Genomic DNA, 24,566 nt, shown 5'->3' with positions numbered 1-24,566 from the left:
CCAAGTTGTAAGATGAATTACCTGCTGATGGTATCTGTCACTTTTTCAGAGTAGATGCCTTCTGGCACTGGTTCATATACCGCCTCCACTATCTGCAAAACAAACAGACTAGCGTGATGGAGGTTCAGGACCATTTCTGCCTTTGAGCAGTCACACAACATGGGCTTTACTAATTAAGCCAAACAACCTCATGCACAAATTGTAAGTAGAAATAAAAGCAACTCAACCAAATAAAATATTAGCATCAATTAAACAGTTCTTACACAGGGAAACGCATTCTCCAAGCTTAAAGTTAACCACAAATTCATAAAATAAATGATGTGTGAAATAATAAAATATGCTGGATTGTGGGTAGTCCAAACTACAATTAAAAATAAAAGATGACGGGGAACCAGCAGTTAGCGTAATGGCTATGTCGCTGGACTCCCATGTAGTCAACCGCGGTTCGTGTCCCGGACCCGGTGGCTTAAAACTCACGCCGGGCTCGTGTGCGTGCGTGCCCAAGATCCTGAGAGGAGAATGGAGGAGAAGGGATTGTGGCGTGACCATCCCCCCTGGGGGGTGATTTCTCGCTTTCTGTCTCTATGTCTCTCTCTGTCTGTCTGGCGAGCGCACGCGCCCTACAGTGAAAATCTCTCCAAAAAATAAAAAAATAAAAAAATAAAAATAAAAGATGACAGGCCAGAAGGTGGCGTGGAGGTGAAGGTGGCTGGGTACCACATGTCTCATGTGGCGGTTTGAGGCTCAGACTTGGTTACTTGGAGATCTCTCTGTGAGTATGTGCGTGCGTGCCCAAGGTCCTAAGAAGAGAATGGAGGAGAAGGGATTGAGGCATGGCCATCCCCACTAGGGGCTGATTTCTCATGTTCCCTCTGTCTTGTCTCTCTGTTTCTTTCTGGCAAGCATACACTGCCCTATAGAAAAAAAGTTCTATAGTTTCTTATGATAAATGAACACAATTTTAAGAGAAAGATGCCATCACTCGTGATATGTATTTAGAAGAAATGGGGGGAAATGAACTGGATCATGCAGTTTATAAAACAATGCATGCTTTTAATCAACAGTTGTATAAAAATCATAAAGTCTCTACTTTAGAAAAAAGGGAATAGTGTTTTTAGTAACACAAGACTTTTTGTCAGGCTGGTCCCATGGCCTGGTGGTTAAGGGAGCTGGATGCCACATGGCCAACCACACAGTTCAAGTCCCAGCCCCAGTGGCTTGAAAAACATGCTAGGTGTGCATTTGTGCATGCCTTAATCCCAACGGGATGGAGAAATGAAGGAGAAGGGATTATGGTGTGACCATGCCCCATTGGGGAGTGCTTTCTCCCTCCCCCTCTCCCTCTGTCTCTCTCTCTCTCTCTCTCTCTCTGTGTGTGTGACTCTATCTCTCTCTGGTGAGCACACATGCCCTCTGGCAAAAAAAAAAAAAAATTTAAGTAATAAAAAAAAAGATCTTGGGTACCAGCAGGTGGCATGGTGGTTAAGGCACTGGACACTCCCACATGGCTGACCACAGTTTGAGTCCCAGACTTGGCGGCTTGCTTTCTCACTTTCCCTCTGTGTGTGTGTGTGTGTGTGTGCATGTGTGTGCTTTTTTTAAAGAAAAAAATGATCTTATTATCTCCTAACACTGCTTACTTTAGTAGCCAGGGAAAGCATGTTGGTGCTGTAGAAGGGAGGACTCAGAGTCGCCATCTGGTAAAGGATGCATCCTGCAGCCCAGACGTCAGCCTTCTCCCCATACGGCTCACTCTTCAGCACCTCAGGGCTGAGTTAAACCAAGGACGTTAATGGAGATTGAGGAAGAGGGAATTATTTGGCACAGAAAGCAGATCCAATTTTTAAGCTATAGTCAGAGATATTAAAAAACTAAAAGTACTCAAAACACTTGAAACTCCTACTCACTATTTCAAGTAAACACATTAAAAAGTATCTTTGAAATCTCCTGGTCTCAAGATGAATCAGGAAGCACAATCAAGCCATTCCAATGTAAGTGCTACAGATCAGTAAACCATATAACCATCACCTAGAGTGTGTCCACGGATGTGCTCATTTCCAGAAACAGCGATCCCTCTGTGGTAGATGGCTGGCCCCAGTCCATTACTACTTTAGAGATTATCTACATACCCCGCTCCACCCCGGCTTTCTGGGCAGTGTTCATTATCCACTCCTGCCTTTGGTTTTGACTGTGCCTTCTTGCTTTAGTCAATGGAATACGGATGTGACAGTGTCAGAGCCTCAGTCCTAACAGGTATTCAGTGCTTCCACTGTTTTCTAGGACCTTCTGTCTACTACTAAAAGAATATGTCCCAGGTAGCTTCTACCTCTACAGCCTGGGTCCCAAGAACAAATGCTTATTGTTGAATACATTATTATGGGAATGCTGACTAGAATATTGTACCCCCTCACCTCTGCTAGCCTACTCTAGTACATAAAGCAAATAGAGTCATATTTAAATATATCACAAGAAATGACATGTTCACTTCTTCTGAGATTGTCATGTAATTTAAACAACTTTTTAAAGGAAGCTAATCTGTGAGGATTTATGGATTGGTCATTTTTTAATTTTATTTTACTTTATTTATTTGGAAGGTAATATAGTTCCCTTGGATAGTCTAGACTAGACATTTCCTCTATAATATTTGTAGAATGAAAGTCAAAGGAATACTCAAAGTATTCAATATATACATGCACCTCAATTAAGTAGTTTGATATTTGAGATTGTGGTGTGGCCATCCCTCTTGGGGGATGATGTTTGACTCTCTCTGAGTCTGCCTCTCTCTGGTGAGTGTATGAACCTTACAGCCAAAAAGAAGAAGAAAGAAGAAAGAAGAAAGAAGAAAGAAGAAAGAAGAAAGAAGAAAGAAGAAAGAAGAAAGAAGAAAGAAGAAAGAAGAAAGAAGAAGAAAGAAGAAAGGAGAAAGGAGAAAGGAGAAAGAAGAAAGAAGAAAGGAGAAAGAAGAAAGGAGAAAGAAGAAAAGAGTGATTCCTATGAAAAAGAAAAGAAAGAGTGAATCCTATTTTTCCTCTTCATTGCCTCTCTACCATCTACTCTTCAGTATTACCGCATTCCACCTTCTATTCCAATCATGCCATTGAAGGGGCTCCTCCTTGGAACACCAATGGATTACCAATCACCTCTCTTGCTTAAGAAGACTTCCCTACATTTTTGACACTGTTGACTGACTTTTGTCTCAGTTCATTCAAGCAGTTATAACAAAATACCATAGAGTGGGTGGCTTATTAACAATAAAAACCTCTCTCTCACAGTTCTGGAATCTGGGAAGTCCAAGACCAAGATTCCAGCCAATTCAGAATCTAGTGGGCCTATTTCCTAGTTTATAGACAGCTATCTTCTGGCTGTGTCCACACACGGAAGAAGAGGTGAAGGAGTTGTCTGGGTCACATTTATAAGGGCACTAATCCAATTCATGTGGGTTCTACCCTCACGACCTAATCATCTACCATAGGCCACACTTCTTAATATCACATTGAGGGATTTAGTATTTCAATGTATGAATGGGGGAGAACACAACCATTCAGTCTGTAGTAGACTTCAGTCTCTTCAAATAATTCCATTCACACACAAGGCTTCAATTAAAGCTACATGTATGCAGGTAAGTCTCAGACCTAATCTCTATGCTTCATGCCCCTCAGGCAGACACAGGGATGCCTCGCCCTGTTGGCAATCACTGATTCTCAGGTTAAAGCATTGGACTCTCTGTATGATTCGCCTATTTTATAAATAAGAGCTGAGCATCCATTTGATGTCAACAACCCTTGAATTTAAAAGGCTGGGCATCCTTACAGGACACAGCACTGAGCTGCTGCAGTAGGGAGATAGTCAGCTCCTGAGGAGATACCTTAAACCTGTGTGTTTTTCATAATTCCTGGGGGACCCATGACTGTCTTTGTCCCCACATTACCTCTTGAAGCAAAGATTCTCTTCATTTTTCTACTTCTACCTCTGCCGCTATCTGTACTTCAAACCTAGTCACTTCAGGCGATCCTTCGGATTTAAATATATATGCGTGCCACCTGAGATATTTCTTAGTCTGAAAGACTCAAGGCTAACTATGTTTCATCCCATGAACCTTTCTAATATCAAGGTTCAACATCCACATGGCATCTGCCGCATCAGGTTTGTCCCTAATTCCTGGTGTGTCCACCATTATCACACCGGGGACTTCAGTTAAATTGAGCCTTCCAAAGGCTGTGTGTTTCCACCAAATATAAAATTGCAATATTCGATGGGAGCTCTTAAAAACCAGCTTATATTCACCACCAATGAGTGGTAAGAAATCCTAGGGCTGAGGCAGATTCATTAATCAGTTAAAGGATATGTAAAATTGGAAGAGAAATTAAACTTGGAGAGAAATTGAAAAAGTATCTTCACTGACAATGATGTAGCATCTCGAAAGGGGTGTTTGGAGACAGCATCAAAGAAAATGTTCCCTTAACAAATGTTAGGATGCACTAATAAAAGAATCTTGAGTTTGGGACATTGCAAGGGCTAAATATTTGGAGACAAATTTCTTTTATTGAAGTAATCTATCCAATAATATTTGCTTCACTAGGTAAAGATAGAAAAGGGATTTTGTATCTCACTGCAATGCATTAATTCTGAGTCTATTAAAAAGCACATTTAGTTCTCAGGTATTGGCTATCACACTTTCATCTCCCTCGACTGCCTTTAAAGAAAAAAAAAAAGAAGAAAAAGAACTTGCCATTATTAGCTAAAAAAGGAACAAAAATGTAAATTTTAAAAGGAAAGAAAGCATTTGAGAATACGAGGTCCACTATTTGTGCAATCAAGAAAGCAAAACTTTGCATTTATAGAAATAAAAATCTACCTTGGGACCAGAAGGTGGTGTGGTGGTTAAGGTGCTGGACACTCCCACATGGCTGACCACGGTTTGAGTCCTGGACCTGTTTCTATCTCTCTGGTCACATTAAAATAAATGAATGAATAAATAAAAAATCAAATAAGTAATCCTTTTTAAAAAAATCTAACCTAAAGGGATGTTATTAAATCCTGTGCCAATCAATATTTATTTAGCCTGAAAAGCCAATTATGCTATACTCGGGATGACTCAGCACATAACATTTATCAATAGGATGGCTACGGTGTGTGTATATCTGTGTATGGGTGTCTGTTATGTGTGTCTCTGTGTGTGTCTGATTCCATATGTGTCCGCTGTGTGTGCATATGAACGTTTGTGTGTATGTCTATGATGTCCATCTTTACTGGAAGTGGTAATTTATTGCTGAGAAACGGCTCAAGAAACTGTCGTAAGGGTAGGATGGGAATTAATGAGAACTAATGAGGATGAAAGATGTTAGGGGAACTGAGAATCTTTGTGCATTATCTGGAAAGAGAGTAATACGCTATTCAGATATTCAGTAAAATGAGCAGAGCTTAGAAAGAGAACTATAGGCAGAATGATGAATATAGTCATGAGATCCACCCATGTTATGATTTTTTGAGGAGTGGGGGCTATATTTATTATAGGTATCTAAAGGCATTGACAAAATAAGATCTGGTCCCACTACAGCCACAGAGATTAAAGGGCACCCTGATCAGCCCTATGGGTTTTGTTTGTTTGTTTGTTTGTTTTTTAATGACAGAGGAGTGATGAGACTGAACTGCAGGAGAGAGAGAAAGCAGGGCAACCCTCCACTAATGTGGTGACAGCAAAATGTGAAAACTCCTAGGACTTTAGAACTGATTGGATATAGGAAGGAGGATAAAGGAAGGGGAAGATCCTTCCTCCTCCAGATTCCCAAGTGTCTGGCTTGGGTGATCAACTAAATGAGTTCCAGTGATATTAACGATATTAATATAAGTACAAGGGAGAAGCACTTAGGAGAAAGAAACTTGGTCAATTTCAAATTTTTAGTTCAGGTCCGCCAGATCGGTAGAGGGGATATCCAATGGACAGCATCATTCTAGACGTTAACAGTGTCTTCAAGATTTATCCTCAGAGCAGGCGCTGTCCATGGCCTCTCCTCATGGAAATGGTGTCATCTCATAGGTGCTGCTCCCAAGAAGCACATGGTTCAAAAGAGGTGACATCAAGGGGCAGGCATGGCGTAGCAGTTACGTCGCTGGATTCCCACGTGGCCGACCACAGTTCGAGTTCCAGACACCGTGACTTGAAAATCACACGTGTGTGTGCCCAAGATCCCAGGAGGAGAAGGGATTGCAACATGGCCGCCACGCCCCATTCCCGGAGATGATTTCTCACTTTCCCTCTCATTGTCTCCGTCTCCGTCATTATCCCTGGTAAGTACACACACCCTGAGGCAAAAAACTCTTAAAAAAAAATAAATAAAAGTTTACATAGAAACACCACTCAGACTTTCCTAAATACAAACTTTTAACAGAGAGGAAGAGACTTAGATGCCACGTTGCTTAACATACTGTCACTGAAAGAAACTGGCACACCTATAACAGATTTTAGAGCTCGCCCGTCCCTAAGCCTGCATCTAGGGTTGGTAACTTTATCCAGTAAAAATAGAGAACGCTCAGTTAAATTTATATTCCTGAACATGCAATACTTGGGAGAAATTTGTACTAAAATAATTATAGTATTTGGGACATAAATTTTGAAATTTTTTGTTATTTATTTAAAATTCAAATTTCATTGGGAGCAGTATATTTTATCTGGCAATCCTATCTGCAGTATTATTTGTGTAGTCTCTTTTGTTAGATTTCAAGTCTTTTTTCTTCTGGAAAGGCACACAAAGAATTATATAAATTTTAAATATGGTTTCTACCATGTACTTTAGAAAAATTGTGACACAGTATTTGTATGAGATCTTTTGGGACACTTCTGTAAACACACTGCATTTTTCTCGTGTTGCATGAAGCCATGTGTTAATGTGTCTTAACACCAATGAAATCAACTATTCAAAGGCTGTTTTAAATATAAGCAGTATTTTAATATACAAAACATATTTGAATAGGAAATTATGGATCCAAGCTCATTTTTTATAGCAATCGGCCTATCTTCTCCATAAACACTTAAGGTAAACAATAAACAGACGGGTGTATGAGCCATCAGAATAGCTTCGGTAGTCCCATAGGTGAAGGTGGGCTGTGACCACTTTCTACAAACCAGATCCTCTCTTGGGCCACTGACTTCCTGTAAATTGGGTGGAGGGAGATGCATGATTCAGTTATTTTAAGAATCAAAATGCAAGGCTCAAATATAGTTGGAAGAGGTATCAAGACACTTTTAATAAGTGAGTGGTAGATCATTGTTAAAACTAAAACAGACCCCATTATTTCACAGATTAATGCAAAATTTCTTTACGCTGAGCGGAAGCCTTTTATGTTATTTATATGTGTATGTGTGTGTGTGTGTGTGTGTGTGTGTGTCATACAAGAAAAAGTGGAGGAGATTGACACTGATTCCCCGTGTTGATGTAACTCTGCCTTCAAGAGATTTGCTGTTTTGGAAAACGAGGAGCCGAATAACATTCAATCTGTATCTCCCCACTAAGGTCAGCAGGGATTGTCCAGATGGCACAATTGATTTTAAATCATCTTCTGTGACACCGAAATTTATTTAGAATCTGTTCACAAGATAATATATGTACAAGAGCTATGAATAACACTAAGTGCTATACGAAGACAAAGTGACATTATTATATAGCGAGAACCGTCACTTGTCATGGGAATTATGATAGTAGATGGGCTTTAAAAAAAAAAAAAAAAAAAACAGGTGGCAGGATAAACATGATAGTGGAGATGGAAGTGTCATACTCCTGAATTTTGTTGTCCTCTCCTAGCAGTCTGAGAGGACAAGAAAATATTTTATTTTGGGGCTATTTGTGTTTTTTTTTTAAATAATTATTTTATTTTTTATTTATTCATTTTTTTTGTAATTTGACCAGAGAGAAACAGAGGTTGAGAGTGAGAGAAAGAGAGGAAGTGAGAAAGCAAGACACCAGATTCAGGACTTGAACCCTGGTTGGCCATGTGGGAGTGTCCAGCGCCTTAACCACCACGCCACCTGCTGGTCCTATTTTTGGGCTATTTGAATGAAATCAGATGGGTTAAGGACTTTTGCTATCATAAATTAAAAATAATAATAATAATAAAAAGTGGTGGGCCAGCAGGTAACATGAAGGTTAAGTGCCCAGATCCCACATAGCTGACTTCACAGATTGAGCCCTGGACTCAGCCACCAGAAAACCACTCCGGGAGCATGTATGTGCACATCAGAGAGACAGAAAGAGATAGCAAGGGAGAAAGCACCTCCAAATGGGGTGTGCTCATTCCACCATGCCTTCTCCATTTCTGAAACCTGTTGGGATTTGGGGCACACACATACTTACAGAAGGCGTGTTTGTCAAGGCGCTAGAGCCAGGATGCAAACCATGGTCAACCCATGTGGGATCCAGCTCCCTTTAACCACTAGGCTATGGGCCAGCCCAAGGTTTAAAAACATTTTAATGACAGATATATACCCAGTTTTAAGATAAAGATTAAATCTGTTTTTCATTGTAACTTAAGCAGTGAGAATGGAATCGACATTATTTTCCTTTTTAAAAAGAAGTAATTAATGTGGTTTGTTTCTAAGCATGACTATGTATGACCTAGGCCCAGAGAGGAGGCAAAATATGCCTTTCTCTCAGAGTGATCAGATACAAAATAAATAAATAAATTTTATTCTACTATAAAGCAAGTTCATGAACAGGTAAACGATTTTTGATGATGTTACTTTGGCACAGTATTAAAACCACTGTTTTAAGATTCTTTTTTTTTTTTTTCCTATAGGGCGCATGTGCTCGCCAGAAAGACAAAGAGATAGAAAGCGAGAAATCACCCCCGAGGGGGGATGGCCATGCTGCAGTCCCTTCTCCTACATTCTCCTCTCAGGATTTTGGGCACGCACACACACATGCCCGGCATGAGTTTAAGCCACCAGGTCCGAGACTTGAACTGTGGTCGACTACGTGGGAGGCCAGTGACATAGCCATTATGCCAACTGCTGGTCCCTGTTTTAAGATTTAAAAAAAAATTAGAAAAGACATTTTGGACTAGCTGGAGGTGTGGTGGTTAAGGGAGCTGGATCGCGTATGGACAACTGTGCAGTCTGAGCTCCAGATCCAGTGACTTGGAAAGCATGCCCGGTGTGTGTGTGTGAATGCCCAAATCCCAAAAGGAAAAATGAAGAAGGAATTGTGGTGTGATCCATCTCCCGGAGTGGAGAGGGAAATGCCTCCTCTCTCTCCACTGAGCACACACACCCTCTGGCAAATTTTAAAAATAGCAATACAGTTTTTTAAGTAAAGCATTTTTATTCCAAAAGATAGCTGGCACATACTTCAAGGTCATGTTTAAGAATTCATTCTTTTGAATCAGAGATATTTTAAACTGCATCAGCACTGGTAGGCTATAGATCCTAAATCTGTAATCCTATGTGGCTGAAAAAGAAATGCATCCCTGTTTTATCTTTTAAGCAGAAATTTCAACACTCTGAATATATTAGAAAAAAACCTCTGGCCACAACCTTTGGCAGCTTTCTCATGATTGATTTTGTTTCCCTATTCCATTTAGTAAACTATTCACTAAGCCAACACAAACAAAGTTATCAATGAAAACCAGATTCAGTAGCACCTGAGGCATAGAAAGGAGTTTCTTCCACTCAGAGGGTTTTGCCAATGCCCAGTCTGACAATTTAGTGATCTATTTCTTTTATGTTATTTACAGTAGCTATTTCTGGGAAGTCAATAAAAAGAAAATGGGGAGAAAGAATTAAAACATGGGGAATTGACGGCCGAGGTATGTTTGATAATGACTGTCGGTCAGTGACAAGCAACATGACAATAGACTGATACAATATTGGGGCCAAGGCCATGCACAAAACATCTTTATAGTGATTTCCTTAAAACTAGACTGTGGGAATGAAACAAAGAGGCAATAAAGAAGAAAGAAATTTCAGAGAGGAAAGGTTTTAAATCACATTATAGTAATTTATTTTTAAATTTTATCGATCTATTTATTTCTCCAGAAATGAATACACTGCATAGTAGTCTAGTCAGCGATATTCCTATACACATTATCGTCAAAGGATAATTTTTTATTTTTGTATCCATTGCATGTTTCGGTTGATTTTTTTCCCTTGAAATTACATTTTATTAAAACTTCTTCTTGCTATTCTGTAACTCTGATACAATAAGAAGCTGTTTTCCTTGGTACTTGGCTCTCCGGACATTCTGGTTTGTCAGACTCCTGTTTCTACTAACCTGCCTACAAATGAAGACTTAAAAAAGGAGTTACTCAATATGTGACTCAGGTTTTCAGGTAAAAGTTAAAGAACGAGGGTCCACTTTTACGATCATTTTACCTGAACTAAACTGCTAAGTTTCCTCTCCTGCAAGCAAGGGGATAAGTGGTCTACTTTAACTTGCCTTCACTTATTCAAGTCAGTGACGTGTATGGCAGGAAGATTTTATTTTACAGAATTCCCTAGTCCCAGCTCTTTAAGCAAAATTAATCGTGCTCTCTGAACGGTTATAAAAATGATCTCTTGGGACTGGCATGTGACATGGTGGTTAAGATGGCTGGACTCCCATGTGGCTGACTGCGGTTCAAGTCTCAGACCTGGCGGCTTGCTTTCTCACTTTCCTTCTCTCTGTCTCTCTCTGGCCAACTTCAAAAACAAACAAACAAACAAATAAATAAATAAGGACAATGAACAAAATTAAATAATTCTTTTAAAAAATGATCTCTTTCTCTCTTTCGACACAATAACTACAGATTTTGAAAACAGAAGGGAAACAGTACTTTATTTAATTCAAAATTTATCGTCTTTTGTTCAGAAATCTGGGTAGCCCATGCCAGATGCTAACTCTATACAAAGAGAGTTTACAGAAGGAATAAATCAATTTAGTAATGAACTTGTATGGCTGAATAGAATGACACCTTGACACCATAGAATTGTAGAAAATTAAACTTCTTTGTGTTTAGTTTCCTTTCTTACACAATTGGAAAATTATCTGTTTAGTGCACTAAAGATTGCCGAGTACAACACATTTTAACAATACAAGATATAAAAATCTTAATTTATATTTACTCTAATCATGTTTACTCCTCCCCTTTCCTTGGATATTGGCACTTTAAATGGGAAAAAGGGCAAAAAGTAAACAGAATAAGTAAAATATAAATTGTACTTGTCTTGTTTTTCACATGTAGAGAGTAATACCTTACTTGATTGTAATTACACTAACACTCAATGGTTTAAAATTTAAATATATATATATATATATATATATATACACACACATACACACACACACATAACTTTAAAATGATATACACATACACACACACACACACACACACACACACATATCTTTAAAATGTTACTCTCACAAAATTATAAAAACTATAAAAGTACAACCATTTTTGTGACTGGATCATTACTAGAGACAGGCATCATTAAAATAAACATAAAACCAGCAACAGCAACAACAAAAACTGCCCAAGAGGAGAGTCACCAGTAGTCAATGAAAAGATAATTCCAGGCAAGGTCATTACGAATTACAGCAAGAAGGAAAATAAAAATCACTGAGGACCACAGTGAAAATTAGACTTGACAACACTAAGTAATAATGAAAAGAACTTTTGAGAAAAACAAATAAACAGAAAAAGTATTTACTACAATGACTGCCACTTATTACTGGTGAAAAATACAATTTAAAGAAAAAGGATTAGGGGGTCAGCAGAAGTTGTGGCGGTTAAGGTGCTGGATCCCATATGACCTAGTCAACAGTTTAAGTCCCCGACCTGATATCTAAAATAACACACTGGGTGTGTGTGCATGTGTGTCCGAAAACTTGACAGAAGACTGGAAAAGGGATTATGGAATGGCCATTCTCCCAACACCCCCAATGCTGGGGGCGGGGGGAGGCCAATCTCACTTCCCTTCTCTCTCTCTGGTACACAAATGTGCACTACGGCAAAAATCTTAAAAAAGAAAGAAAGATAGATTTGGTCCAGCAGTATTAAGTACAGTGCAGAGGCATCAGAACCCTCATGGATGACCAGAATTTTAGTCTCCCAGCCCCTACAGCTTACATTCCAGGTACACACACATCGAGGTTCTTGATGGGCTGGAGAATTGGAGGAAAAAAGGGTTATAGCATGACCAGGCCTTATTGTGAAGGGCTGAAAAGTAAAAACAAAATCTGAATAGAACTGTAAGAAGAGACTGCTAAAAATAAATAAAAGTCCCATAAAAGAAAAGCCCAAGGCCCTATGACTTCAGTGGTGAATTCTACCAAATATTAAAGAATAATACCAATATAATACCAATTCGTTACACAATGTTGCATAGACGAGAAGGTAATAACTCATTCTATGAGGATAGTATTGGCCTACTACTAAAACCAAAGAAAATCACAAAAAAAAAAAAAGGAAAACCCCAGACCATTATCTCTTATGAATATAGACACAAAAATCCTCAAGAAAAAACTAGCAATCTGAATCCAGCAGCATATGAAAAGAATTATATACCATGACCAAGTGGGATTTATCCCAGGAATGCAAATTTGCTCAAAATATGAAAATAATGAATGTAATACATTAACATAATGAAGGAAATACACTTTCAGCTCAATAAACGCAGAAAAAGCATCTGACAAAAAAATCCTACTGTCTTTCATGATAAAAGCATCCAACAAACTAGGAATAGGAGAACCCCAACCTGATAAAAGGCATCTATACAAGTCTCAGGGAACATTAAACTTAATGATAAAGACTGAAACCTACCCTTAAAGGTAAACAGCACGAATCTTGAAGGAAAAGAACTCTAAATTTTCCCTCATGCAAGAAAGATATTTTCCAACCCCTTACCCTTTTACTTAGTGCAAGTACCTTAGAAAACTTGTAATTGGGAATCTTTTCTCTGCCTCTTTAAGATGTATGCGAAACGTCTTTTTAAAACCTCAATAAGTGTTAGAATCTAGGAATCTTTTCCTAAAGGGCCTGGCAGTCATTTCTTTGAAATGCAATCTTCCAGGCAGAAGGGCCAGCCACCTAGTTTCCATGGAAGGCTAGGAGCCAGACTTAAACTGGCACCTGGCTTCAAGTTAAAAACCTATCTTCTGTCAGAATGATGTGAGAAGTTCTTCTTTTAGATTAAAAACAATTAGCAAACACAGGTGGTTACCCCGAATATCAGATGAATTTAGGATGAACTGTGGGTGAGAAGGGTGCTGTCAAGTCCTAGTAAACAAGAGTTATCATTTCCCTTGAGAACAGGTATGACACGGTTACGTTTCCTTAGCTATAGGAAATAAGATTTCTTTGTCTTTGCAATATCCTTGGTGGAGCGCCTATAATGAGGACCACATTCTGGTTTAATGCTTATTCTATAATAAAATGGTTTTCTTTCTTGTCTACTTTTGTGGGTAGCTTTTCTGGGTTAACAAGAGACTTTGGTTTTTAATTTACATTTCCTGAACACCTTCTAATATCTGGAACAAAACGAGAAGTTTGCTCTTAAAACTTCTATTCAACATTGAACTGAAAATTCTATAGCTAAGGTGATTAGGCAGAAAAAAAAAATAAAAGCATCTAGATGGGAAAGGAAAAAGTAAAACTATCTCTATTCACAAACAACATGATCTTTAATGTAAAAAAAAAAAACAATTGCAGCTAGTACATGAACTCATCAAGCTTATAGGACGTAAGATCAATATGCAAAAATCAATTTATATTTTTTTACCCTAGCAATGAGTCATCCAAGAAGAAATTAAGAAAACAACTTTCCTTAAAATAGCATCAAAAAAAGAATAAAATATTTAGGAATATTTATTTAGGAATAAATTTAACAAAAGAAATATATGACTTATACACTATAAAAATGATATAACACTGATGAAAAGGAACTAAGACCTTTGAATAAATGTAAGTCTTCTTTGGTCAAAAAATTGGAAGATTTCTATTATTCAAATGGTTGCATTATTTTCTCCTGTTGCTGTGACAAATTACCACAAATTTAATGGCTTAAAACCTAAATTTACGGGTCTGGAGGGAAGTAATTTTCACTCAGCTATAGACAAGGTTTTGCTAAGGCTGCACATATTTCTGAAAGTTCAAAAGAAGGATCCATTCCTTCACTTTTTCAGCTTCTAGAGATTGTACACAGCCCTTGGCTTATGGTTCTCTTCTATTCTCGAAGTCAGAACAGCCAGTCAAGTCTCTCTCATAGCATAGCTGACATCCTCTGCCTCCCTTTGCCATGCTTAAAGTCACTTTTTAAATTTTTTAAAGATTTTTCCAGAGGGCAGGTGCGCTCACTGAAGAGAGATTGAAAGAAATAGCGAGAGGGAAAGTGAGAAATCAGCCCGCAGAGGAGATGGCCATGCCACAATCCTTTCTCCTTCATTCTCCACCTTGGATTTTTTGCACACACATGTACCTGCACCCAGCGTGATTTTCAAGCTGCCAGGTCCAGGACACGAACTACAGTCGACCAGGTGGCAATTCAGTGCCATAACCACTATACCACCTGCTGGCCCCTAAAGTCACTTTTTATTACATTGTGCCCAGTAACCTCAACTAGATCTGCTACCCTATTGCAGATAGGGTAACATAAATCACAGGTTTCAAGGATTATATTAGCATGTGAACGTTATGGAAAGACAATAATTTTTCTGCCTAAAACAATGGGACTATGCCCCGAATTGATCTAGATTCAAATCTGCTAGTTCTTTTTCAGAAATTGATGAGATGAACCTAAAATTCAGATGGAAACATGTGGGACACAGAATAGTCCAAACGATCTTGGAGAACTCACCTTTCCTGATTGCAAAACTTACACAAAGCTACAGCAATCAATATTGTATAGCAGTGGCAGAGAAATCAATAAACTAAAATTGAGAATCCAGAAATAAACCCTGATACGTATGAGCGACATGAGCGTCATGATTTCTTATCATGACAAGGATTGCAGGCATGCGTCATTATGCCTAGCCTTAGGTTAGACTGGGAATAGAACCAGGCCTTCTATGTGGCCCCGACCTGTGGAGCATAGCATTTTACTTACACACTCCCACGGGCAGACCAATCCATTTTTGACAAAGATGCCAAGGCAATTCAAAAGGATAGTTATTTCAACAATGCTGCTAGGAAAACTGGATATCTTCTTCTAAGGAAAAAGCATGTTAAAACTTTCCTCACCACATATTCAAAAATTAACTCTAAATGAGTCATAGGCTTAAATAGAAGAGAAAAAGCTGGGGCCAGATGGTGGCGCTGTGGTAAAATGTAACAATCCTTGAGAAATTCCCACATGGGGAGGTCTCTGGTTTGTATCTAGAGACCTCCCTAATTATGAGAGGTACATTCGTGCCCGTAACCTGGGACTGGCTGAGGGCTGGGGGTGAATGGTGTATCCAGAGCGTGTTGGAATGGGATGCTGTCTCTCTCTCTCTCTCTTTCACTCATTGAGGGAATAAATAAATAAACTTTTTTTTAAAGAAAGATTTTTGCTATAGGGCATGTATGCTCACCAGAGAGATAAAGAGAGACAGAGAGATAGAAAGTGAGAAATTACCTCCCAGGGGGAATGGCCATGCCACACTCCCTTCTCCTCCTTTCCCCTCTCAGGATCTTGGGCACACTTGCACACGTGCCCAGTGAGAGTTTAAGCCACCAGGTCTGGGACTAGAACTGTGGGAGACTACATGTGAGTCCAGTGACATAAACATAACACCATCTGTTAGTCCCAAAATGTATTTTTCTTAAACTGCAGTCTAGGATTTAAAGATGTAACTTGCATTAAAATCTCATTTTGGTATAAAAATCTCCAACAGGTATTAATAGTACAGTTCTGAGAAATGCTTTTCTTTTTTTCAAATTCAAGCCCCCCAAAATGCTGAAATTTACATATATCCAAACTGTAAAAGCTAGTCAGGAGCTAAAATGCACATAATTACAGCTTTAATAATTATTTCTGTCGATTGGATCCTTTTGAAAACATGACCTTAAATAACCCAGGATTATCTGAATGTGTTCATTCAAGCCATTATTGTAGCTAATGTGTCCAGCTATATTTTTTTTATAAATTTTTTTCCTTTTATTATTTTTTTCATTTCATTTTCTTCCATACATTCAATCACATTATTATTTGTCTTACAAAATGGATATTTCAACAGGTGAACATTTCTCCCTAGTACTGTTGGTAAAACTACGAAATATCTTCAACAGATAATACCACACCTCTTTGTGCCATTAATGCTTGGCCTCCCTGTCCCTCCCCCAAATGTCCTTCCTCAGACCCTCCTCTTTCACACACACTATATCTGGTATTTACATCTATATACAGCGTTTCTATATCTTTTAGACAATTAGTTTCAGCCATAGAGTGCAGACGCTTGGTATATATTAAGTTGGGACATACAATGCCTCTCCTTCATAGCATGGCTTGCTTCACTCAGCAGTAAATCTTCCATATTCATCCACTTCCTTTCAAAAGCCAGGGTTTTGTTGTTTTTTATGGATGAATAGTATTCCATTGAGTATATGTGCCACAGTTTTTCTAACCATTCATCAGTTCGTGGGCATTTGGGTTGTTTCCATGACTTAGCAATCGTGAAAAGTGCCGCAATAAACATCGATGTGCAAGCACTTTTTCGATTAAGTATTCTTCTGTCCTTTGGGTAGATGTGTCCAGCTATATTTAATAATTAATAGATTTTTTTTTTAGAGCAAGGACATCTAATTCAACAGTTTCTAATGATTTTCTAGAACTCTCTCTTCATAGGAAATAATGTATAGAAGCTCAAGAAATAGAAAAAACTGAAAGAGAGGGAACCAGCAGTTAGCGTAATGGCTATGTCGCTGGACTCCCACATAGTCGACCGTGGTTCGCGTCCCGGACCCGGTGGCTTAAAACTCACGCCGGACGCGTGTGCGTGATGAGTGCCCAAGATGCCGAGAGGAGAATGGAGAAGGGATTGCAGCGTGACCATCCCCCCTGGGGGGTGATTTCTCGCTTTCTGTCTCTCTGTCTCTCTCTGTCTGTCTGGCGAGTGCACGCGCCCTATAGCAAAAACCTCTAAAAAAAAAGAAAAAGAAAAAACTGAAAGAGAGGTGCTTTGTTCGAAGCAAAGGCTGCACCCTGAGTCTTAAAATATTTCTGGTTTTGATGGGATCATAAAATATATACTATTAGTGGGATCAGCAGATGGCATAATGGATATGTCACTGGATTCCCACATGACTGACCACGATTCAAGTCCTGGACCCAGTGGCTTTAAACTCCCACTGAGAGCATGTGTGTGTATGTCCCCAAAAATCTCAAGAGGAGAATGGAGGAGAAGGGCGGTGGCATGGCCATTCCCCCATGGGGAAGGGGGTGATTTCTTGCTTTCTGTCTCTGTGTCTCTCTCTGTCTCTCTGGCGAGTGCACACATCCAATAGCAAAAATCTCTCAAAAAAAATATATATATACATATATCCCATTAGCAACCTTTCTTTTCACTTACTATGGTGAATATCCATCCTTCCAAGTTAAAAATACATTACTCTATTACTACATCACATTATGTATCTAACTATTCATTTTCCAGAATACATAAAATTGGTTGAAAATGGTTTAAGAAATAAAATATCAATTACATAAGAGTATAAAGAGAAAAAAATTAAATAACAAAAAAATGCTTATATGTGCCCAGAAAAAAAATGTAAAACTTCCTGAATATTACCAATAGATTTTGAAATTCTGTGACGTGAAATAGTCATTTATTATAATGTCAGTATGTAGATTGCATTGCCACCACAACCAATTTATTGTACTTTCAATTTTTTTCCAAAATGGCTAGACCCCAACAAATGTAGGACATTCTAGAATTTATGGTGAAGATAATTTTGGCAAAAGGAAGAGAGAAGAGGACAAACTGGAAAATACTGGGGAGAAATTTAAAATTTTATTGGGTTGTCAGAAAAGTCATGACATAATTTTTTCTATGTTTTTCTATGCAAAAAAAAAATACAACAGACCTTTCCAATGACCCAATTATTTGCTTTAACAGACCCAAAATAAATAAGCCCTTCTATGATAAAAAGAAATGTATATTTAAGTTAAAAATTCAACACTGATACTGCATTTTAAAGTAAAAAAAAAAAAGTCATTGACAATTCAATACACACTTCAAAAAAAAATCTAGTAGAACTGCTATTGAACCTGTACAACACTGCATACTGTTCAATGCGGGCTGCAATGCCTGTCTATATACATGCACTGTACACATACTTTGAAAATCCATACTGTACCTAACACAGAAAAAAATTATATTTAAATCAGAAATCACAGGGGCTTGTATCCCTCCTTGTCGGAAATAAGACATTCCTAAGATACTGGAAGGTTCTTTTTGAAATTTTGTAAATGCACTATCTAGAAGTCTGAATGAAAAGGTTAGACGTACAATGAAAATAAGGAAAGACATTTAGAAGAAATAGCTTAAAAGAATCTCATGGGTCCAACCACAGTCGCACGGGAGGTAGGGCTGCTGTGTGATTCTAGAGCCATATGGGAAAGCCCACGGTTCAAATCCCAGGTTGACCTAAATGCTGGGTGGTTGCAGGGAGAAAAAAACAGCGGGCAAGATCCAGGGTTCCTCTCTTTGCCTCTCGTTTCTTCTCATGAAAAAAAGAAATACACTTAAAAATATAATCTTACAGAATATGAAGAACGATTAAAAAATAGCGACCAGTAGCTCTTCATGGCGACTAAAATCTAAAAAGAATTTTAAGTCATAAGGGAAGGACTTTAATCAAACGTACAGATACTGTTGATGTTTTGGCTTTTTGGCTATAGAAATACTCAAAGGCCCAAAACATAAAAGGAATTTATACATCACCTTCCTTGGAGACCTTTTCCCCTTTAACGTTTCATAAAGACGGTAAATGGTAAAAAATGAAACAGACACACTCATTAGGTGTTGGTTTCCAAAAAGGACTTGCATTAAATGTTCATTTCCAGGTTTCTCTAATCCTACTACTTTATGTTCTCGATTAAGAGGACCTTAATGGGAACCAATTAACTGTAAATACAGTGAGGAGTCTGGGCAATTAAGCAAATGGCTTATGTTCACCCAGTGATTACACTCCAGCCATCAGATGATTATCAGGCCCTGCCTCCTTTCAGCCACAAATACAAATTAAATTCAGATCCAACAGCCTTGAAATTTCTCATGATACATCAACTGCCATTTGCTTGTCTCGAACGATTTTTGTTAGGAAAAAAAAAAAATAGCTGGCCTTACTGGTTGACATCACGCATTTTGTATTATTATTCAAAGCCAAATATCACCAGCTTTTAAGATTCAAGCGCATAACTAAACAAAGTAATTACGGTGATTTCGCAAGGAAGAGTAATACAATCTCTCAATTACGATATATAATTATACAAACGCCTTTCTCTAAATATAAAGTCACATAAAAATGTGTCATCTTGCTCCTTAACAGACTGATTGAGAGGAAAAAAAAAAAAAGGCAGTCCAAGAACTTACATGGAAACATCTGATTCTCTCTACAAAGTAGGAGAGACCCAGCCAAAAGAATATTCCTATCCGGGGCCAGCAGGTGGTGTGGTGGATAAGGGCACTGGATTCCCACATTGCCAACCATGGTTCAATTCCTGGACCTGGTGTCTTGCTTTCTCACTTTCCCTTTCTTTCTTTCTTTCTTTCTTTCTTTCTTTCTTTCTTTCTTTCTTTCTTTCTTTCTTTCTTTCTTTCTTTCTTCCTTCCTTCCTTCCTTCCTTCCTTCCTTCCTTCCTTCCTTCCTTCCTTTCTCTCTCTCTCTCTCTCTCTCTCTCCTCAAATAAAGGGAAAAAATAACAATAACAAAACAAATGGAAATTAAAAAAAAAAAGAATATTCCTCTCTGCTTCTGGCTGGCAGCTACTGCTCTCACATCTTTTTTTCTTTTTCTTTTTCTTTTTAATGTTTTTGCCATAAGGTGTGTGTGCTTGCCAGAGACAGAAAGAGAGGAAGTGAGAAATCACCCTTCCACCCGTTGGGATTTGGGGCATTTGGGCAACACAGATCCAGTGTGATTTTCAAGCCATGGTGTGATTTTTCAAGCCACCAGGTCTAGGTTTCGAACTCTGGCTGGATGTGTGAGAATCCAGTGCCTTAACTTCTACGCCACCTGCGGGCCTTACCTCTATTTTTAAATGATCATAACCTCATCGGCCACTATGGTTACCTTATTTGCAAAGTCAGTGCAGGCAGTGGCAGGGAGGCAGAAAGTATGTCTGCATGAGATTGGGGGGAAATTCTCAACTCCATCTAACTGTAAGAAAACTCTCAGAACAGTTGTCAAGAACTTCTTTAGTGACTTCCAACTGTCAGTAGAGAAAAAATGTCCAACATGTGGGTGTAAAAACTTAGAATTTTTTCAGAGAATGGAAAGAGATCATACGTACATCATACATACGACTCCTACCTGGCACGGACACAGACTCTGAGGCCACCCTGCAAGCATATTTGTATCGTCCAGTCATTATTAAGTCAAAGCAGATGTTCTAAGTGTCCTTACAACAGCCTCTAACTCGTAGCTGCTCAAAGCATATTGGACTAAATTTCAAGTTTCCAGGTTTTTTTTTTTTTTTTTTTGAGAGAGATTTTCACTGTAGGGCGCGTGCGCTCGCCAGACAGACAGAGACATAGAGACAGAAAGCGAGAAGTCACCCCCCAGGGGGGATGGTCACGCCGCAATCCCCTCTCCTCCATTCTCCTCTCGGGATCTTGGGCACGCACGCACACACGCCCGGCGTGAGTTTTAAGCCACCGGGTCCAGGACATGAACCGCGGTCGACTACGTGGGAGTCCAGCGACATAGCCATTACGCTAACTGCTGGTTCCCAAGTTTCCAGGTTTGTCTGAGGATTTTCTTAATCCCTTGACCTTTTCTGCCTGCAGCATGACAGGCTCAAAGTGCTGGTGAGTTCAAGCATGCTAAGAACAGCCCTTAGTCAGTGAAGGATAAGAGCGCGTCGATAAATATTCCATTCTCTCCTTGTGGATGAGACAATGCTGTTACCTGTGTGAATTGGCTTCCAAGTTTCTCAACACATTTAAGCTCTAGATGCCCACTGTGGGAACTTGCCTCCATTTCCTGTCTCACTTCCGCACTCCACTACTTATATTTCCAGGAGCACCTCCACAATAAACCACTTATACTTGACTCTTTGTCTTGGGATCTGCTTTTAGGATGACCCAAACTAAGAGTCAAGTGCAGAAAACCCAGCAAGGGGGCCAGCAGGTGGCACAGTGGCTAAGGCTCTGAACTCGAGCTGATGGGGAGGGGCACTGAGATATTTTTCTAGAGAATGAAGCTGTTTCTCCTAGTCTGACAACAGCTCACACTTACTGAATCCCTGCTCTACTGTAGATACCACTACCTATCTACCCATCTATCCACCCACCCACCCACCTATCTTCTTAATCATCCTAACAACCCTATACCATAGAAACTATGATCACACACCTCCCCACCCTCCATTTCAGATGAGGAAACTGAGACCTGGGAAAAATTAAGTAGCCTGCCTAAAGTCAAATAGAAAGGTGCAGGACTGGGATTACATCTACGCGGTCCGGGTCCAGAGTGTACTACATCCTATTGGCTCCTAAGGGAAGCCCAGGCTGCTCAGAGCCACCGGCATCTCATGACCTTCTCACTGCCGAGTTCGGGCAGCACTAAGTCTATGGATGAAGGAGACTCTGTTATGAAAATCAGGAATGAATTCAGAGGAAATACCATGAAATGGGACTGAGCAGACTGAGAGGCAGGTGCTTTATTGGAAAACAGATGTGGCCTTTTTAGAACTCTACAGCACTATAATAAGACTAGCTAATATATATTAAAAACTTCAAAATTCAACCCCCACATGTGCGGATATTGGACAGATATCTTTTTGTGAAAATGGACATTTTTTTGTTGTGGTGGTGGTGGGTTTTTTTTGTTTTTTATTATTTATTTATTTTTACTTATTTTGCGGGGGGCAGGGAGAGGTTACATGGTCATGTTTTCAAATCATTGACATGTTTTAATATGTCACGATATTGTCACAGTTTGACTGTTTATTGCTTTGTTGCTAAAGTTTATTTTTGAAAATTTCCAAAGGGAAGCTTAAATTTCAAAATACTGGACTTCTGACTAATAGCCTACTATTTTAGAGAAAATTATAGCTGGCATTTTGAAAGAAAGTTTTCTTTTGTTGGCATTGTTCTATTGCTTCTAAGGTTGTTATGGAGAGCCTGAAATGCTGAGATTAGAAAATAATTACAATTAAAATGTGAAATTAATAATAGTATAGGATACTATTATTGCCTAAATAAGTTATGAAATGCATCGATATAAAAGGATATATAATTGGTAAGATCAGAGTAACTCATTTTAAAAAATAAGACAAGTTGAATGCAACCCTGCAAAATAACTCAAACATTTATTTAATTCTGGTACTTTATTTGGCTTTCCTATTTCCCTATTGTTTAAATCCTCTGGCTTTTCTGCCGTGTTTTGTTTTGTTTTGTTTTTCTCTGTTGACCTCAATCTCATTACTATCTTTCCTCTTTTCCCTTCGGACCTCCTGTTACCATCTTGCCAGTCAGTCTTACTCACCTCCAAGCACACACCGTCATAATGTCTGAACCTGAGGAAAACACAGATCCCTTTGTATCATCCTTACATAGTGCATAGAATATGGCATGATTATTACACAGAAAATCATAACCTCCACTTTCCCTCACCTCCCATCTACCCTCAGCCTTTCTGTAGAGTTCTCCAGCACCAAGTCTCTGTTTGACCTATGACTTTCTGGATTGTCCCTGGGGACTTTCTTTACAAAGCCGATGGAGGCTCTTTACAAATATCATAGGATTTTCTGGGGCTGGCAGGTGGCGTGGTGGTTAAGGGTGCTGGACTCCCACATGGCTGACTGCAGTTTGATGCTCGGACCTGGCAGCTTCCTTTCTCACTTTCCCACTCTCTTTCTCTCTCTCTCTCTCACTCTGTCCTTCTCTAGTCAAATTAAAAAATAAATAAATAAACAAATAAAATTAAATTAAAAATAAATATCATAGACTTTTCTAACCCTTGCTTGCTCTTTCTATGCACAATGGCTACTTAGTTCTCTGTGTGCATGCATGTGTATGCATGTGCATGCATGTGTGTGTATGTGTGTTATCTCCCAAGTAAATCGGATTCTCCTCGTGGGAAAGGACTAAGCCCTCTGCTCCTGACAAGTGCTACAACATCTGCTTACAGGACAAGTAAAATGATAAATATGTCTCTGCTTTTATCTCCAGTTTCATTCCACAGAGCTTCCCGAAAAACAGCACTTCCATGAAGTGGTTGTCAGGTTGAGAGAAACTCTGTGGCTCTACAATGCCAAGAGGAAAATTCCAGGTCTCCCACTATCACAACCTAAATCTCAACCCAGCCAAACTATAGCTCATGCACTTTCCTAAAATACACTGAGCCCATTCCAAATTGAACCTAGGGAAGATTTAATTTCTACAATTCACACAGATTCTCTGGAGATAAACCAGGGCTGGAGGCATGGAGAAATAAAACACCTATTATACAAAGCAAATAAAGACATTAAACATGCCCCAGCCATGGGGCAGCCTCATTCTACTAGTGGCCCAGTCCACAGGTATGCTGGGCCACACTCTGAAGTTATTTAATGTGTCATTTACCAATCTATTGCCATTTTCCTCCTAACACACCCTTCGATAAACAATGGAATTCCTTTAAATAGTTCTCCTGTAAAGTGAGCACAACTTTCTCTGTAGATAGGGTCGGGGGGGACACTGGAGGAGGAAGACATTTCCTGCAATTCCTGGCATGAGGGCTACAGGCCTCAAACTACCAGCAGAATCTTTCCTAGCTACAGGCCCAGAACGGTCTCCCTCCGCAACCCTGCAGCCTCAGTGTCATGACCATAGTTTTGCAACCGTCTCAACCCAGAGACCAGAACACCTGCACGCTCTGTACCCTCTAAAGGCCTCCTGTTTGTACAGTGCCTAGACTAGTGAGTGCTCCTCCCTCCCTGTGGCCCTCGAACTCTGAAGGTCTTCTGTGGCCATGGCAGCCAGACTCCTGCTCCTTTCCCATGCCACGGGGTGTTGATGCCCTGTTCCCCCATCTGCATGCAGAGGGCTGCTCTCTGCTTGCCCAGTAGCTCCCCACCAGCTCCAGCCTGGCCCATCCAGACATTTCCTCTATTATCTGTGGGGCTAACACACCTTCTCCAATGAGGTCTGAATCTTTTCCAAGTTTGTTCTTCCAGGGTATTATCCTCCGCCCTCGGGTACCATGTTGAATATTCCTTACATTTTATAGTTACTCTTTTGTCATTGTTAATCATTCTTTATATCAACCTTCACCTGTTTAGCCTGTGTCTTTTCTGTCTCCTGACTGGATCTAGCCTGCTACCCTTCATGTTTAGATGTGGGGTTGATGGTCCAACTGTTAGTATTTAAGATAGACTATGTATTTCTTTGTTTCAGAGATCTTAACTCCTGAAA

General features: G+C 39.3%; 1 protein-coding gene across 6 annotated transcripts in view; it reads right to left on the bottom strand.

The window, feature by feature from the left end:
* Nucleotides 1–24,566, bottom strand: part of NEK10 (NIMA related kinase 10) — a 225,545-nt gene that overhangs the window by 89,294 nt on the left and 111,685 nt on the right. For 5 of the 6 annotated variants that reach the window (XM_006153310.3, XM_006153312.3, XM_006153311.3 and 2 more), the window contains 2 exons: nucleotides 1,641–1,770; nucleotides 22–92 (listed from right to left, as the gene is read on the bottom strand). In XM_006153310.3, the coding sequence (XP_006153372.1) occupies nucleotides 22–92; nucleotides 1,641–1,770 (201 nt within the window). Of the gene's footprint in view, nucleotides 1–21; nucleotides 93–1,640; nucleotides 1,771–7,013; nucleotides 7,151–24,566 lie in introns of those variants that run through there. The other variant, XM_006153314.2, reaches the window with a different exon arrangement.

The sequence above is a fragment of the Tupaia chinensis genome, unplaced genomic scaffold (genome assembly GCF_000334495.1).
Source record: "Tupaia chinensis unplaced genomic scaffold, TupChi_1.0 Scaffold000368_1, whole genome shotgun sequence".
In the NCBI taxonomy this organism is placed as follows: domain Eukaryota; kingdom Metazoa; phylum Chordata; class Mammalia; order Scandentia; family Tupaiidae; genus Tupaia; species Tupaia belangeri.
This window is presented reverse-complemented; position numbering and strand designations above follow the sequence as displayed.